Raw genomic sequence first — 17,651 nt, 5'->3', positions numbered from 1 at the left:
AGCCAGCTCCAAGCCCCGGACCCAGCAGCGGGCCCCGGCCCTCAGGTGGCTTCTGGGACCAGGGCAGGACAGCCAGAGACTTCCCCAAGCAGCCCTGCTCCCTCTGACGGCAGGCTCGTTCCACAGCCAGCTTCTTGGAACAGGCCACCCAGTGAGAGCCTTTCCGCACAGAGCCAGCCCCCAGTCCTGGAACCAGTAGCGAGCTAGGGGCAGCTTTCTTTGGAAGCACTGCATTATCAAGTTCCTTCAAGACTTCAGGCTACTGAAAGCTGGGAGGTGATATACTGGAAATCTACAGGGATACTATAAGCCAAAGAGGAAATCTGCAATATCTCAAAGTCCTACTGATATCTGACCAATATGAGAAAACAAGGGAAGAAATGTCCCAAAGAAACCTAGATACTATATCAATAAAACCCAATGGCAGCACAGCAGAAGAAATGTCAGAAAGGGAATTCAGAATGTACATAATTAAAACAATCAGGGAAGCGAACGAGATGAAAGAGCAAATGCAGGCATTAAATGATTGCACCAATCAACAGTTAAAAGACCTAATACGGGAAGCAAGAGATCATTTCAATAAAGAATTAGAGATACTGAAAAAAAACCAAACAGAAATCCTTGAAATGAAGGAAATAATAAACCAAGTTAAAAACTCCATAGAAAGCATAACCAATAGGATAGAACACCTGGAAGACAGAACCTCAGACATTGAAGATAAAATATTTAATCTTGAAAACAAAGTTGACCAAAGGAGAAGATGGTAAGAAATCATGAAGAGAATCTACAAGAATTATGGGATATCATGAAAAGGCCAAATTTAAGAATTATTGGGATTGAGAAAGGCTTAGAGAAACAAACCAAAGGAATGAACAATCTATTCAATGAAATAATATCAGAAAATTTCCCAAATCTGAAGAATGAAACGGAAAACCAGATACAAGAGGCTTATAGGACTCCAAATACACAAAATTACAACAGACCCACACCAAGGCACATTATAATGAAAATACCTTACATACAAAATAAAGACAGAATTTTGAAGGCCGCGAGAGAAAAGAATCAAATTACATTCAGGGGAAACCAATGCAGATATCAGCAGATTTTTCAATCCAGACCCTAAAAGCTAGAAGGGCCTGGAACAACATTTACCAAGCCCTGAAAGAAAACGGATGCCAACCAAGAATCTTATACCCAGCAAAACTTACTTTCAAATTTGACAATGAAATAAAATCCTTCCATGATAAACAAAAGCTAAAAGAATTTACGAAAAGAAAGCCAGCATTACAGAACATTCTCAGCAAAATATTCCATGAGGAAGAGATGAAAAACGATGTAAATCAGCAACAGGAGGAACTAGCCTAAAGGAATAGCCAAATAAAGGAGAAACCAGATCATGTCAAAAAACAAAAATGAGTCAAATGTCTGGGAATACAAATCATATCACAATAAGAACCCTGAATGTTAATGACTTGAACTCATCAATCAAAAGACATAGACTGGCAGATTGGATTAAAAAGAAAGATCCAACAATATGCTACCTGCAAGAGACTCATCTCATAGAAAGAGATACCCATAGACTAAAGGTGAAAGGGTGGCAAAAAACATACCATGCACATGGACACAGCAAAAAAGCTGGAGTATCTATCCTCATATCAGATAATGTGGACTTCAAGCCAAAACTAGTCAGAAGGGATAAAGAAGGACATTTCATACTGCTTAAGGGAAGCATAAGTCAGCAAGACATAACAACCATAAATATCTATGCCCTGAACATTGGCTCATCCATGTACATCAAACAAATCCTTCTCAATTCCAGAAATCAAATAGACCACAACACAATAATACTAGGCGATTTTAACACATCTCTCTCACCACTGGATAGATCTTCCAAACAAAAATTGAATAAAGAAACCATAGATCTCAATAACACAATCAACAATTTGGACTTAACAGACATATATAGAATATACCATCCAACAAAGAACGAATACACTTTCTTCTCGTCAGCACATGGATCCTTCTCTAAAATAGACCATATTTTATGCCACAAAGCTACTGTTAGCAAATACAAGAAGATAGAGATACTACCTTGTATTCTATCAGATCATAATGGATTGAAATTAAAAATAAATGACAGAGTAAAAAACAGAAACTTCTCCAATACCCAGAGATTAAATAATATGCTATTATATGATGAATGGTTAACAGAAGGCATCAGGAGAGAAATAAAAAAATTCTTAGAAGTAAATGAGAACAAAGACACATCATATCAAATCTCTGGGACACTATGAAAGCAGTACTTAGAGGAAGATTTATTTCATGGGGCGCATTCAAAAAAAGAAGTAAAAATCAACAAATAAACGAGTTAACACTACAGCTCAAAGCCCTAGAAAAAGAAGAGCAGACCAACACCAAAAGTAGTAGAAGACAGGAAATAGTTAAAATCAGAGCCGAAATCAATGACATTGAAACAAAAGAAACAATTGGAAAAATTAACAAAATAAATAGTTGGTTCTTTGAAAAAATAAACAAAATTGATAAACCCTTAGCCACACTAACAAAGAGAAAGAGGGAGAAAACTCAAATTACTAAAATTCGGAATTGAACCAGGAAATATCACAACAGACATGAGTGAAATACAAAATATAATTAGAAGCTATTTTGAAAATCTATATTCCAACAAAACAGAAAACCTCAAAGAATCCACAAGTTTCTAAAGACATATGAATTACCTAAACTGAAGGAGGAGGACATACACAACTTAAAAGAATCAATTTCAAGCAGTGAAATAGAAGAGGTCATCAAAAGCCTACCAACAAAGAAAAGTCCGGGACCAGATGGGTTCTCAGCCGAGTTCTACAATACCTTTAAAGAAGAGCTCATTCCAATACTTCTCAAAGTATTCCATGAAATAGAAGAGGGAGGGAACCCTCCCAAACTCATTCTATGATGCCAATGTCACCGTGATACCTAAACCAGAGACACATCGAGGAAAGAAAATTTCAGACCAATATCCTTAATGAACATTGACGCAAAAATTCTCAACAAAATTTTAGCAATTCACATCCAAAAATATATTAAAAAGATAGTGCACCATGATCAAGTGGGTTTTATCCCAGGGATGCAAGGTTGGTTCAACATCCAGAAATTAATAAATTTAATTCACCATATCAACAGACTTAAGAATCACACGATTATTTCGATAGATGCAAAAAAAGCATTCGATAAAATACAGCATCCCTTCATTCTCAAAACACTAGAAAAAATAGGGATAGTGGGAACATTCCTTAACATTGTAAAGGCCATCTTTGCTAAGCCCATGGCCAATATCATTCTAAATGGTGAAAAACTGAAAGCATTCCCCCTAAAAACTGGAACAAGGCAGGCCCTCTTTCACCACTTCTATTCAATGTCATCCTTGAAACTCCAGCCAGAGCAATTAGACAAACCAAAGAAATTAAAGGGATATGAATAGGAAAAGAAGAACTCAAACTATCCCTGTTTGCTGATGACATGATTATATATTTAGAGGAACCTGGAAATTCCACCAGGAAACTTTTAGAACTCACAAGTGAATTCAGTAAAGTAGCGGGTTACAAAATCAATGCTCATAAATCCAATGCATTTTTATACATAAGTGATGAATATTCAGAAAGAGAAGTTAGGAAAACTACCCCATTCACAACAGCCTCGAAAAAAATAAAATACTTGGTGTAAGGTATAAAGCCACCTTTCTCTCCCGTTACAGGAATTTCCCACCTCCCAACCACCTGTCAATCTGTGTTCGCCCGCCTCTCCGGTTACAGGAATTTCTAGCCTCCCTATCACCTGTCAGTCTGCCTCTCACGTTACAGGAATTTCCGGCTTACGCTGCCGTAATCTTCCTGCCTCCCACCTTACGTTCTAATATGTCATTGGTCCATCAGTCAGTCTGTAAGAATTCTCCTCTGCGATTGGTTCCTCTCAGCTCGCGAAATTATTGTGTCTGAGAGAAACCTTGCGCCATGCTCTCTCTTTCTTTCTTCCCTTTTCCCTGAGTGGACGTGAATCGTCTGCATAAAATAAAAGTTCCTTTGTGAGACCTGTATCTGTGGAGCATTTTCTGGGAGCTACTGATGAACCATAACTGCACCTAACATCTAACATCTGGTGCCGAAGACTCGGGGATGGGTTTTTCCACTAACTAAGCAAAAGGAATCCCATCCGATAGCCCCGGCACCCTTGGATACAGGCTCACCTTCCATTTACCTGGATGCCCAGTTTTCTGCATACAACACCGGACTCCAGAATTGGTGAGTTCCCCTTAGGCAGGTCCTAACCACTTAAACACATCTCGGCCGCCCGCGGCTCCCCCCCCCCCCCCAATCTCAGAAGCGGCCATTCCTGCAGTTCCCCCCGCTCGCAGCTTTTGCTACCCGCCCCGCGGCTTCCACGGCTCCCTCCTGCTGCCCTGCGGCTTCCCGCCTGCAGCTCCCGCTGCCCGGCTGCCAAGGTGTCGGGGTATCTCCTTACTCCCCATAGTTGGTCCTAGTTGCTGGGTGGACTCCTGATTTTATGGTGCTGAGATTCTTTCTCAGGGTTTGAAGTTCTTTTATTTCCCGCTGCGTCTTGCTCGAAATCCTGGCCAGGTCTTCAAACTCTCTCGGCTAATGCCTGGTTAAACATTGGTTTTTTTGGTGACGACCAAACCTCTGTTCTAACCTCTCGTTGCCTGGCACCGTGGTTCTTGGGACACAAAATCACTAGCCAGGTGGGTCTCAGCTTACCACGGGATTCAGGACATCCAGCTCAGCAAACTCGCCCCTGAGATGCTTATTAAATCATCTCAAACCCCTTCACCTATTCCCTGAATCAGAGCTAAATTGTCTTTTAGATAGTAAGTCAGAATGGTCTATTTATGACACCCTAAATTCTAGCTTTGTACTAGGTATAATTATATGCCTTATTGTACTAGTTATAATTAAGTACATATGTGGGCAACCTGGTGAATGGAAAGGAATTTTTCCCTTTCATGTTTTTCCTCTCTTTCAGGCTAAACCTAATCTCTGCTCTCCTCAAAAACCTGAACCCGTTCTTTTGGCTTCTCCCCCACCTTTTAACCCTTCTTTCCCTTCCGAGTTCGTTCCAGCTGATGAGTCATCTCCTTACAGGCCTCCTCCTGAAGAAGCCCCTGTCTATTCCTCTTCTTTGCCTCATTCTGTTTCTCTTTCCGCTCCTCCATTCAGCCCACCAAGTCCCCCCACCACGCGGTCCCGTGCACATGTCTTAGCCCCTTTACGGGAGGTGGCTGGCGAGGAGGGAGTAATCAGAGTTCATGTCCCCTTTTCACTGTCGGATCTGTCTCAAATAGAGAAGCGGCTAGGTTCCTTCACCTCCAGCCCTGCAACCTTCATTAAGGAATTTCAGTACCTTACCCACTCTTATAATCTTACCTGGCATGACATTTACATAATCATTCCAACACCCTAACCCCTGAGGAACGCAGAAGAGTCTGGGAACAGGCGCGCAATTATGCAGTGCAGATGAGATTCATCAGTCAACCCCAACCCATCCCATTGGGGCTGAAGCGGTACCAAATAGGGAGCCCCTATGGAACTATAATGCTGAGGCTGGGTGTCTACAGTGAGATAGGTTTCAAACTTGCATCCTTGCAGGTCTATGAAAGGCTACTATTAAACCCATTAACTATGATAAACTTCAGGAAGTAATACAGGACAGAGATGAAAACCCGTTGGCATTTCTGAGTTGCCTTACAGAGGCCATGCTCAGGTACACTAACCAGGATCCTGAAACCCCAGAGGGATGGCAGCTACTTATGACTTATTACTTTTCCCAAAGTTACCCTGACATAAAGGTCAAATTGAGGCAGTTGGATAGGGGGCCCCTTACCCCACAGCCAGAGGTTCTAGCAGTGGCATTCAAGGTTTATAACGGAAGGGAAGGAAAAAAACAAAAGTTAAAATACCAAATGCTGGCCAAAGGCTTTTAGCCAGCTAGACCTGCCCAACTGTCCACCGCTAGGGGTGCCCAAGCTCCCAGAAGACCTCCAAGCTCATGCCTCAAGTGCAGGCAAGAGGGCCACTGGGCACGAGCCTACCCCAACCCCTGGCATCCCCCAAGTCCTTGTCCAAGATGCCACCAACTGGGACACTGGGCATGGATTGCCCTGGTGCTCAGAGAAGTGCCAGGTCATCCTTGGCCCCTCCTTCCAGCGACTTGCTGGGATTGGCAGTGGATGAATGAAGGGGCCCGGGACTTCTGCACCCGACAACTATCACAACTCAGGAGCTCCGAGTAATCCTTACGGTGACAGGCAGGCAAATCCCTTTCCTTATAGACACTGGAGCCACCTTCTCAGTGCTGCGGGCATTTTGGGGACCCACTTCCCCTGCCAAATCCTCTGTTGTCGGGGTAGAGGGAAAACCATATAACCCCTTACAAACCCCTCCAATAAGCTGTCATATAGGACAAATTGGCTTTACTCGTTACTTTTTAATAATTCCTTCATGTCCCATTCCCCTTCCGGGAAGGGACATCCTAACCAAATTGGGTGCCTCTATTTCCTTCTCTCCCACCATGCACCTTAGCCAAGACTCCTCTGCTGTTCCTCTCCTTATGACTCTACAGGAATATACAGCTCAAACAGAGTCCTCATATCCCTTTCCTCCCTCCCTGGTTGACCCCAAGGTCTGGGACACTCATACAACCTCTGTTGCTAAATGCTCACCTATACTCATTCATCTAAAGGACCCAACATCCTACCCAGCCCAGGCCCAATATCCTCTTCCCCAAAGGAGCCTAATAGGACTTCAACCAGGATTTAAGGCAGAAAGGCTTCCTGCGCCCTGCCAATTCACCTTATAACACTCCTATCCTGGCTGTTAGGAAACCTAATGGATCTTACCGTCTATTGCAAGACCTCCGCATCATTAATTCAGCAGTGGTCCCCATCTTTCCCATTGTATCCAATCCTTACACCCTGCTTTCTTCTATCCCTTCTTCCACCACATACTTTTCAGTGCTAGATTTGAAGGATGCATTTTTTACTGTCCCACTTCACCCTGATTCACAGGATCTCTTTGCTTTTACTTGTACTGACCCTTTCACTCGAGTTTCTTCTCAGCTGAACTGGACAGTTCTCCCACAGGGTTTCCGAGACAGTCCCCATCTCTTTGGCCAAACATTATCTCAGGATCTTGCCTCTCTCATTCATTTACTCCTTTCTCTTACAGTATGTTGATGATCTTCTTCTATGTAGTCCCTCTCTTGAGGACTCCCAAAGGGACACAATTAAGCTTTTAAACTTTCTGGCTGACAAGGGTTATAGGGTTTCTCCAGCAAAAGTGCAACTTTCCCAGCCTCAGGTTGTTTACTTAGGTGTCAGCCTCTCACTTGGATTTAAAGCCATCACTGTAGAGAGAAAAGCATTAATACAGGACATGCCCACTCCATCCACCAAGGAAGAAATCCTTTCCTTTTTGGGATTAGCAGGATATTTACGATCCTGGATCCCCAATTTTTCCATCCTGGCAGCTCCCCTATCTGAGGCTTCAAAGGGTACTCCCACTGAACCTCTCCTCGACACAGTGAAAGCTCCTTTCCAGATCTTAAGGAAAGCCCTTCTTCAAGCCCCAGCCCTACACCTCCCTGACTTAACCAAACTATTCTACCTGTTTGTCTCTGAGAAAAGTGGGTTCGCCCTGGGGGTCTTAGGACACATGTTTGGTCTCACTTTTGGACCAATAGCATACCTGTCAAAGGGGTTAGACCCCACTATAAGGGGCTGGGCACCATGTCTTAGAGTATTAGCAGCAGCATTTGTCTTAATTCAGAAATCAAAAAAACTCTCTTTTGGGGCTCCCACTAAAGTGCTCTCACCTCATCATCTGTCTAAGCTTCTTACTTATAAAGGTCTACAAATTCTACCACCCTGTCGGGTGTTAGCCTTACAAACTGCTCTTATCGAGGACTCTTCCATTTCCTTTAAAACATGCTCTCCTTTAAATCCAGCCACTCTCTTACCCCTACCTTCCAATATACATGCTTCTGCAACCCACAGCTGCCTTGAGACCCTGGAGGAGTTACTTCCCTACCCCTCTAACATCCAGGAAGGAGCTCTACGCAACCCTACTTTCATATGGTTTACTGATGGAAGCTCATTTCTCCATAAAGGGATCCGTCGAGCTGGATATGCCATTGTCTCTCTTAAAAAGGTAATAGAGTCCGGACCACTACCCAACAACACCACCAATCAACAAGCAGAACTAATTGCCCTTATCCGCGCATTCACCCTCACAAAGGGACAATCCCTCACAGTCTACACCGACTCCAAATATGCTTTTCACATTATCCTCTCTCATGCTGCTATCTGGAAAGAGAGAGGCCTTCTTACTACTAAAGGAAACTCCATCACCAACTCTAGTTACATTCTAAAACTCCTTGAGGCTGTTCACCTCCCAGCAACTATAGGCCTTGTACATTGCAGAGCCCATCAAACACATCAATCATTCATCTCTTCAGGTAATAACAAGGCAGATGAGGAGGCTAAAAGGGGCTGCCCTCTCGTCCAGGCCAGCCCCTATTATGGCTCTCCATGATCCTTTGCCTCCACCACCCCCCAACAGAGAAATACTTTCCTATCTCCATCGTCTGTTTCACCCCAACCTTTCTTCACTCTTACAGTTTGCTAAAACTCATCTGCAACTGTCCTCCTCTGATATCTCATTTCTGAAGGAACTCTCCTCCTCATGTGAAGTCTGCTGCGAACAAATCCTACAGCTGTCAGGCCCCCCATTTTTCCGACTCACCAAGCCCGTGGCACCATTCCAGGGATAGAATGGCAACTTGATTTCACCCACATGCCCACAGTAAGAAAATCTAAATACCTGTTGGTTATGATAGATACCTTCTCGGGATGGATTGAAGCCATCCCCACCTCCAACAAAAGGGCAATAACTGTCTCTACCTTCATCCTTCATGATTCCTCGCTTTGGAGTACCTACTTCCTTCCAGACAGATAATGGACCTGAATTCATTTCCCAAGTCACCCAACAACTTGCCAAGGCTCTCAGGGTCCCTTGGCATTTCCACATTCCTTTTCACCCAAAGTCATCAGGCAAAGTAGAAAGAGCAAACTGAACTCTTAAAAATGTTTTAACTAAACTCTCTTTAGAACTTCACCTCAACTGGGTTAACCTCCTGCCCCTTGCTCTTTTTGCGTCTTCCCTCACTCCCAGAGAAACCAACTAATATTTCCCCTTTTGAGTCAATGTACGGTCGTCCCATCCTGCCCCCTGGGATAGTGCCCCTTTCTTTCCTTCTTCCTTCTCAAATATCCATTCCTCTCCTAAATCACATTCGAGCATTTCTATGGGTTATGCTGACTCCACCCTACCCAAACCTTTATCTGGCCTCCTACCCAACCTCTTCAAATAGGAGACCAAGTTCTTATTTCTCCTCCTCAAGAAGCTACAATCCCTCTATCTCCCAAGTGGCAGGGACCCCATACAGTGATCCTGACCATGCCAACAGCTGTCAAAGTACAAAATCTACCAGGATGGCTGCACGTTTCTTGGGTTAAGCTCTATTCTCGGTCCACTAACCCATCTCCAGCTCTTAATCCACAGGCTTCTTCCAACCGATATTCAGCCACTCTTGTGGGACCCCTTCGTCTCAGACTGAAGATCATGAAGCCCTCCACCCTTCCTCCCATTTCAGAAATTGGGAGTCAGACGATTGAAATACCAGACAACCATGCCCAGCCAGGAGGACCGGATTCCTGTTTGTAATTTTCCTAACCACTGAATTTTTTCCAATAGAATGCCAGCCGAAAAGGGGAGCCCCCTGTCTTTTACTTCCATGTCAACTAATCAACTTGTAGTGCAGAAATATCAGGATCTCACAAAAAATCGGAGCCTGGCTACAGATGTGCCTCCAGAGAAACTATCAAGTCTCCAGCTCTTCCTGCCACAATGATACCAGCTCTACATCCACACCCAGCAGGAAGTAATTACAGAAGACTGACCTTCATCCATGTACCCAAAAAAAATATATATTTTTTTTTTATAAAAGAGGAAATGGGGGAATGTAAGGTATAAAGCCACCTTTCTCTCCCGTTACAGGAATTTCCCACCTCCCAACCACCTGTCAATCTGTGTTCGCCCGCCTCTGCAGTTACAGGAATTTCCGGCCTCCCCATCACCTGTCAGTCTGCCTCTCACGTTACAGGAATTTCCGGCTTACGCTGCCGTAATCTTCCTGCCTCCCACATTACGTTCTAATATGTCATTGGTCCATCAGTCAGTCTGTAAGAATTCTCCTCCGCGATTGGTTCCTCTCAGCCCGTGAAATTCCTATGTCTGAGAGAAACCTTGCGCCATGCTCTCTCTTTCTTTCTTCCCTTTTCCCCAAGCGGACGTGAATCATCTGCATAAAATAAAAGTTCCTTGTGTGAGACCTGTATCTGTGGAGCGTTTTCTGGGAGTGAGCGACGAACCATAACCGCACCTAACATCTAACACTTGGGAATCAATCTCACAAAAGAGGTGAAAGACCTCTACAATGAGAGCTACAGAACACTAAAGAAAGAAATTAAAGAAAACCTTAGAAGATGGAAAGATCTCCCATGTTCTTGGATAGGCAGAATTAATATTGTCAAAATGGCCATACTACCTAAAGTGCTATACAGATTCAATGCAATTCCAATTAAAATCCCAATGACGTACCTTACAGAAATAGAGCAAGCAATCATGAAATTCGTCTGGAAGAATAAGAAACCCAGAATAGCTAAAGAAATCCTCAGCAGAAAGAGCGAAGCAGGGGGTATCGCAATACCAGATCTTCTCTACTACAAAAGCAATAGTAACAAAAATGGCATGGTATTGGTACCAAAATAGAAAGGTAGATCAATGGTACAGAATAGAGGACATGGACATAAGCCCAAATAAATACAATTTTCTCATACTAGACAAAGGGGCCAAAAATATGCAATGGAGAAAAGATAGCCTCTTCAACAAATGATGCTGGGAAAATTGGGAAGCCATATGCAACAGAATGAAATTAAACCCCTATCTCTCACCCTGCACAAAAACTCAACTCAAAATGGATCAAGGACCTCGGAATCAGACCAGAGACCCTGCATCTTATAGAAGAAAAAGTAGGTCCAAATCTTCAACATGTCAGCTTAGGATCAGACTTCCTTAACAGGACTCCCATAGCCCAAGAAATAAAAGTAAGAATCAACAACTGGGATAGATTCAAACTAAAAAGCTTTCTCTCAGCAAAGGAAACTATCAGCAATGTGAAGAGAGAGCCTACAGAGTGAGAGAATATCTTTGCCACTCATACTTCAGATAGAGCGCTTATTTCCAGAATATGTGAAGAACTCAAAAAACTCTACACCAAGAATGCAAATAATCCAATCAACAAATGGGCTAAGGAAATGAACAGACACTTCACAGAAGATGTACAAGCAGTCAACAGATATATGAAAAAATGTTCAACATCTCTAGTAATAAGAGAAATGCAAATCAAAACTACCCTAAGATTTCATCTCACCCCAATTAGAATGGCGATTATCAAGAACACAAGCAACAGTAGGTGTTGGCGAGGATGTGGGGAAAAAGGTACACTCATACATTAGTGCAGCCACTCTGGAAAGCAGTATGGAGATTCCTCAGAAAGCTTGGAATGGAACCACCATTTGACCCAGCTATCCCACTCCTTGGCCTATACCCAAAGGACTTAAAATCAGCATACTACAGAGATACAGCCACATCAATGTTCATTGCTGCTCAATTCACCATAGCCAGATTGTGGAACCAACCTAGATGTCCTTCAGTTGATGAATGGATAAAGAAACTGTGGCATATATATATATATATATATATATATATATATATATATACAATGGAATATTACTCTGCCATAAAGAATCATAAAATTATGGCATTTGCAGGCAAATGGATGAAATTGGATAATATCATGCTAAGTGAGATAGGCCAGTCTTAAAAAACCAAAGGACGAATGATCTTGCTGATATCGGTTAATGACATGTAATGGGTGGTGGGAGGGGTTAGCTTTAGGGTTAGGGAGAGGGTCAAGAATGGAGGAAGGAAGGACTGTATAGAGGGAAAAGAGGGGTAGGTAGGGAGGGGGGGGAAAGGGGGAAAAATGGCAGAATGAATCAAACAACATTGCCCTGTGTAAATTTATGGTTACACAAATGGTATGCCTTTACTCCATGTACAGAGAATCAAAACGTATCCCATTTGTTTTATAATAAAAAAAAAGTAAAATAAAGGTATTATGTGCATCTAGAAGTAAAAAGATTAAAAAAAAAAAAAATCACCTCACCTCACAGGCTGACTGTGTAGACTGGAGAGAAGACTGTATAAAGCATGCAACCCAGTACCTTGTAAAGAGGAGGATATCAATAAATTTGGGCTTTTTTTTTTTTTTTTTTTTTTTTTTCCTTTCACCTGTTCTTTCTTTAAAGGCTTAACTGGATTCTTAATGTTGCACTGTTGCAGGCTGTTGTGTTCTTACAACTGAAGGTCTTTGTTTGTTTACATCAGTGGTTCTCAAGTGGGATCAGCTTTGCCCCAGGGACATTTTGGCAGTGTTTAAAGATATTTTTAGTTGTCACAACTGGGGAGGGGTTTTGCTTCTAGCATCTTGAGAATTTTAGAGGGATGCTAAATATCCTTCAATGTACAAAATAGCCTTCCACAACAAAGAGTGTATCTAACTCAAGGTGTTAATAATACCAAGTTTAGAAATTCTGGTTTACATTAATGGTTTTTTAAATATTTATTTTTGAATAGGAAATATATTCACGTGGTCAACACTCAAAAGGTACAAGGAATATACATTAAAAATATCTCTCTCCTGTCATCATTTAGTCATTACTTTTTAGAGACAGTCACTATTTCCAACTTTCTGATGCTTCTAGAGATAGTTTTAAGCACATACAAATATGTATATATATGTGTGTGTGTTTTCCTATGTTCTTTACAGAAATGATAGTGTAACATACTTCTACTTCTTGCTTTTTTTTTAATAGTGTACTTTAGATATGGTTTAATATCCTTTAAGAATAAAGTTGTGTGCTTTAGATCAACTTTTTTTTGAGATGTATAAATCATGTTGAGACCCTCGGTGATGCAAGCCATGTGCTCAGTATTGATGCTGCAGAGTTGAAGAAAACATGCACTTGGTTCTCTGCAGCCTCTCAGTTGTCTTTATATGGGAGGCTGGTACACTTTAAGCACTTGCTTAAATTAGAGGCAACGAAATGTCATAACTATAATACCTGTTGGCAGTATACACAGTTGGCATTGTTATATACTTTTGTATATTTTTAATGACCCCATAAAGTATAGGTAATTACTACCCCATTCTACATATTAGAAATTTAAGATTAACAGAAGAGTGAAATTCCTTGCCCAGCACCACAGATACATAATGATTGAATCTGAACTTAATCTGACTGACAGTTTAATTTCTGAACTATCTTCTAATAAAGTGCTGTTTAGAAAATGCATTTTGGTTTTCTTCCCCTTGTTCCATAATAATTTCAGGAGATTCCCCTCTTGTTTTTTTTCCCCCCAGAGTTGACCCGCTTACTACTGGACCCAGAGCCCCAGAGCTTAAAGGCAGAGCACGGGGAAAGCCCTCATTATTGGCTGCAGCAAGACCCATGAGAGCAATTTTGCCAGCCCCAGCTAATGTAGGACGAGGCAGCAGCATAGGACTGCCCAGGGCCAGGCAGGCCTTTCCCTTGAGTGGTAAGAGCTAAGACAGACCTGGGAGCTAGGGGTGTCTGATGGGAAGGAGGCAGCAATGGGGTGGAGAATGGAGAGGAAAGACTTGGGATACTGAATGCATATAAGTCACCAGTTGACTCCTGGGTCTCTCAGATAAGTCTCCTTCTGTGAGGACTTGTGGCCTGAAGCCAAGCACACTGAAGCAGCTGGGCCAGCCCATCCAGCAGCCATCTAGCACCGGTGAGGTGAAGGTAAGACCTATCCCCCATGAAGGGAGCAGTGCCCCATAAAGGGTCTGGCTGCTTATATATAATGTATCAAATCCCCTAGGCAAAAGGCACTTCTAAAACTTGTAGGCCTCTGTGAGGAGGTTAACATGAATGATTTAAGTCATGTCTTTTTATAAAATGAATACATGTTTTTAAACATTTTATTTAGAAATAATCCACAATTTAGGGAAAAATCCCCCTCCAAAAAAGTACAGAGACCATCCATATACTTATTAAAGTCACCTATCAGCATATTAGCCCATTTTACTTAATCATTCATGTTTATGCATACACTCTCCTGTGTGTCTACACATATATGTGCATATATAACATATCATAATTTAAGAGTAAGTTATGTGACTTTTTACTCCTTAATACTTTGTGTATTTCCTGAGAATAGGGATATAACATCGATGCACTATTTAAATAAATTTATTTATTTTGGTAGTGGGGATTGAACCCAGTGTTCCTTTACTACTGAGCTACATCCCCAGTCGTTTTCATTTTGAGATGGTCTCACTAAATTGCTGAAGGTCTTGTTAAGTTGCTGAGTCTTTGCTCAAAGTGCAGTTCTCCTGCGTCAGCTTCCTCAGTTGCTGGGATTGTAGGTATGCACTACCATGCCTAGCTTGATGCATAATGTAATCTCATATTGATGTTCCAGTTTTTTCAGTTTTACCAAGTTAGAGAACATTTTTCCCCTTCAGTATAGAATCCAATCTAGTATTAGACATTGACATTTAGTTTTCCTGTCTCTTTAGCCCCTCTGCCCCCCTTAAAAATGAATGCATGATTATTGTAGAAAATTTAGAAGATTCAGGTAAAGAAAGAAGAAAATAAATCCCTCTTGATCTGCCCCCTAGAACTAACCTGCTGTTACAGTTTTCAGTCTTTTCTTGAATTCATGTTTATTTTTTAATATAATTTTTTTAAACCTAAAACGTGACTCTTATTCCATGTGCTAGTTTGTAACATATCTTTTCATTCTTTTTAGTAATAATTGCTTTTAAAGATTTTCCTAAGTATCAAAATTCCATGTATCCAAGGATCTTCAAGTCAGCATTTTTCAAACTTTACCGTGACCTCAGTAACACATCTGTTTGTGTGTGTGTGTTGATTTTTATTCTGAGGATTGAGACAGGGCCTTGTACATGCTTGCTAAGCACTCTACTACTGATGCTCACCCCAAACCCAGTAAAAACACATTTTCATGCATAGCTCAGTAAATAGACACATTAAACATTTAATTAAATAGTACGTTTCATATGTGACATCACTTTGGGTTTCCTAGTCCTAGTGGCAAAATGCTGATTTCACTCTTTAAATTTATTTCATGACCTCTTGGTGGATTGTGGCCTGTGGTTTTCAAACTGTCAAGGACCAGTTTAGAATAGGATAATCAAATTTTTTTTTTTTTTTTTTTTTTTTGATACTTGGGATTGAATTTCGGGTGCTTTACTACTGAGCTATATATCCCTGGCCCTTTTTATTTTTTTATTTTGAGACAGGGGCTTGCAAAGTTGCTGGGTGCCTAAGTTGCTGAGACTGACCTCAAACATATAATCCTCCCACTTCAGCTTCCTGAATTACTGGGATTATAGGTATATACCACTGTGCTCAGCTGCTATATGCTGTTTGTAGGGTAACTTTGTTTAACAGTTCTCACTTTGCCTTAACAAGAATAGCAACTGGCTTTTACTTGGAGTATTGTTCTATTTCTTACCCAGATGTGGTGGCAGCTCTGGGTATATGTACATATTAGATTTTTGTTGACTGAGATAAAATACCTGAGAAAATCAAAAGAAAAAAGATTTATTTTAGAGGTTTTAGAGGTTTCTGTCCATGGTCACTTGGCTCTTTTGTTTCTGAGCTGTGGTAAGGCAGAACATTGTGCATTGGTGACCAAGCCATCAGCAAATGAGGCTTTGGAGAACATTCCAGATCCAAATCATAATGATGTATGATCAGGTGGTACAGATGGAAGGTAATAGTCAACTTCCAGCCTCTAGAATCCCTTCATGTGTACTCTGTCATTTGAGCAAACACCTAGCCTTATCTGTAGTCTCCTTTTTTTTTTTTTTTTTTGTAGTCTCCTTTTGACCACAACACTGGATATTTGTTAAAGAGCCACAAGCTGTTATGCTAGTCTTAAATCATTTAATAAATATATGAAATTGTGTATTCTAAAATTCAGTTTACATTTACCATTATAGAATAATTTTAATTTAGAATGCCTTTATTTTTACTTATATAAATACTCCTTAAATAGCATTTGAAAATGTTGTAGGTAATGGTAAAGGAGGAAAAAAAACCATGATTTTCCTCTTATCCTGTGATATTTTAGTGACTAGTCTTCCACACTCTTTCTATACCAACATTTGTTAATCATGTTATTTGTGTCTAGAGCTATTATGTGCTTTTATCCACCTGATAATTGTAAATCTGATTCATGGTATTTCTGGTAGACAGTGTTAGAAGCTACTTGGAGAAGTCTGGCAACCCCTGGATATGACACACTTAGCCTTTGGTGGGCTGGTGACTGCTATTTAGCAGTCCAGAGGGCTTATTTGGAGTATAGCTCTACAAATTCCCCAGCAAACCATTTCCCTAAGTTGTTTGAGGACATAGGACCTCAGGAGTTCGGGTATTTTAAAGCAGCATGAAATAACTTGTTGTGATCCACAGATACCAAGTGGCCCGAACAACAGGACGACACCTCAGGTGAAAGTTGTAGAGGTCAAGCCCGATATGTTTCCTCCGTATAAGTACAGCTGCACTGTCACACTGGTAAGTGTGTAGCCATGTGGGGGGTTGAGCTCCATTTTGCTTTTTTGGTTGAGGAAACATAGGAAACTGAGGGAGAAGGTGGTGGTAGCTTAGTGTGAGAGCAGAGTTAGATAAAAGTTGTTAATGTCAAAGATCCTGTCACCCATACAGATGGTCGTGCTAGGTAAGTGTGCTAGGCTGTCTTGGGTTTTTCTTGGTCTCTATAAAGCATAAACCAGCTGAGATTAGGATATTTTTGTTGAGAGTTGTCAGAGATGAGAATATAGTCCAGATTTAGCATTAGCAGTCTTTGAACTTTTTGGCCTAGAAAGGGTGATCCACAAATAAGTTTTAAGCATTTTTCTCCCTAAAACAGACATTCAACACTAGTATCTTAAAGGATTTGAGAAGGAATTTAATAAAGCAACTTGTTTTGGTTAGCCTAGCATTTCCCACAAGTTTCCCTTCTCCTTTTATTTTCAACCTAATACACATTAACATCTTGATAAATGATTGAGTGACTTTTTCAAGGTGAGCAGCATGGATCTGTGAAATAAACACTGTAGACAATTGGAAGACCATGTCCAAAAGTAGTTCTGGCCCTGCTCCTGGCATGCCATATGGCCTGGACAGGACTCCTTCTCTGGTCCTTAGTTTTGCCAACTATAAAATGCTGCATTGGTTTAGGTATCTTTGAGGCACCTATCACTCAACATTCTGTAGTTCTGTTGATCCTTAAGGTAACAACCAGTCAGATTCTTTTTGGTAGTCTCTCTGATTGATTTAAGTAAGTTGAACAGATTGTGAGAGCAAAACAATTCTCACTTTACAATGACAGGTTTTACAA

General features: G+C 41.3%; 1 protein-coding gene and 1 long non-coding RNA gene across 2 annotated transcripts in view; both read left to right on the top strand.

Annotated features, from left to right (window-relative positions):
* The window catches only part of HMGXB3 (HMG-box containing 3), a 67,832-nt gene that overhangs the window by 28,892 nt on the left and 21,289 nt on the right, over positions 1-17,651 (top strand). The window contains exons 8-10 of the mRNA XM_079144748.1: positions 13,615-13,790; positions 13,923-14,020; positions 16,724-16,825. Of these exons, the coding sequence (XP_079000874.1) occupies positions 13,615-13,790; positions 13,923-14,020; positions 16,724-16,825 (376 nt within the window). The remainder of the gene's footprint in view (positions 1-13,614; positions 13,791-13,922; positions 14,021-16,723; positions 16,826-17,651) is intronic.
* On the top strand, positions 4,149-10,063 carry LOC306664101. Its single transcript, XR_013764644.1, has 2 exons — positions 4,149-4,295; positions 9,889-10,063. It is a non-coding gene; the product is annotated as an uncharacterized lncRNA (long non-coding RNA).

Source organism: Sciurus vulgaris (genome assembly GCF_902686455.1).
Source record: "Sciurus vulgaris genome assembly, chromosome: 6".
Lineage (NCBI taxonomy): Eukaryota > Metazoa > Chordata > Mammalia > Rodentia > Sciuridae > Sciurus > Sciurus vulgaris.
The sequence above is the reverse complement of the archived record's forward strand: the minus strand, read 5'-3'. Positions and strand labels throughout refer to the sequence as shown.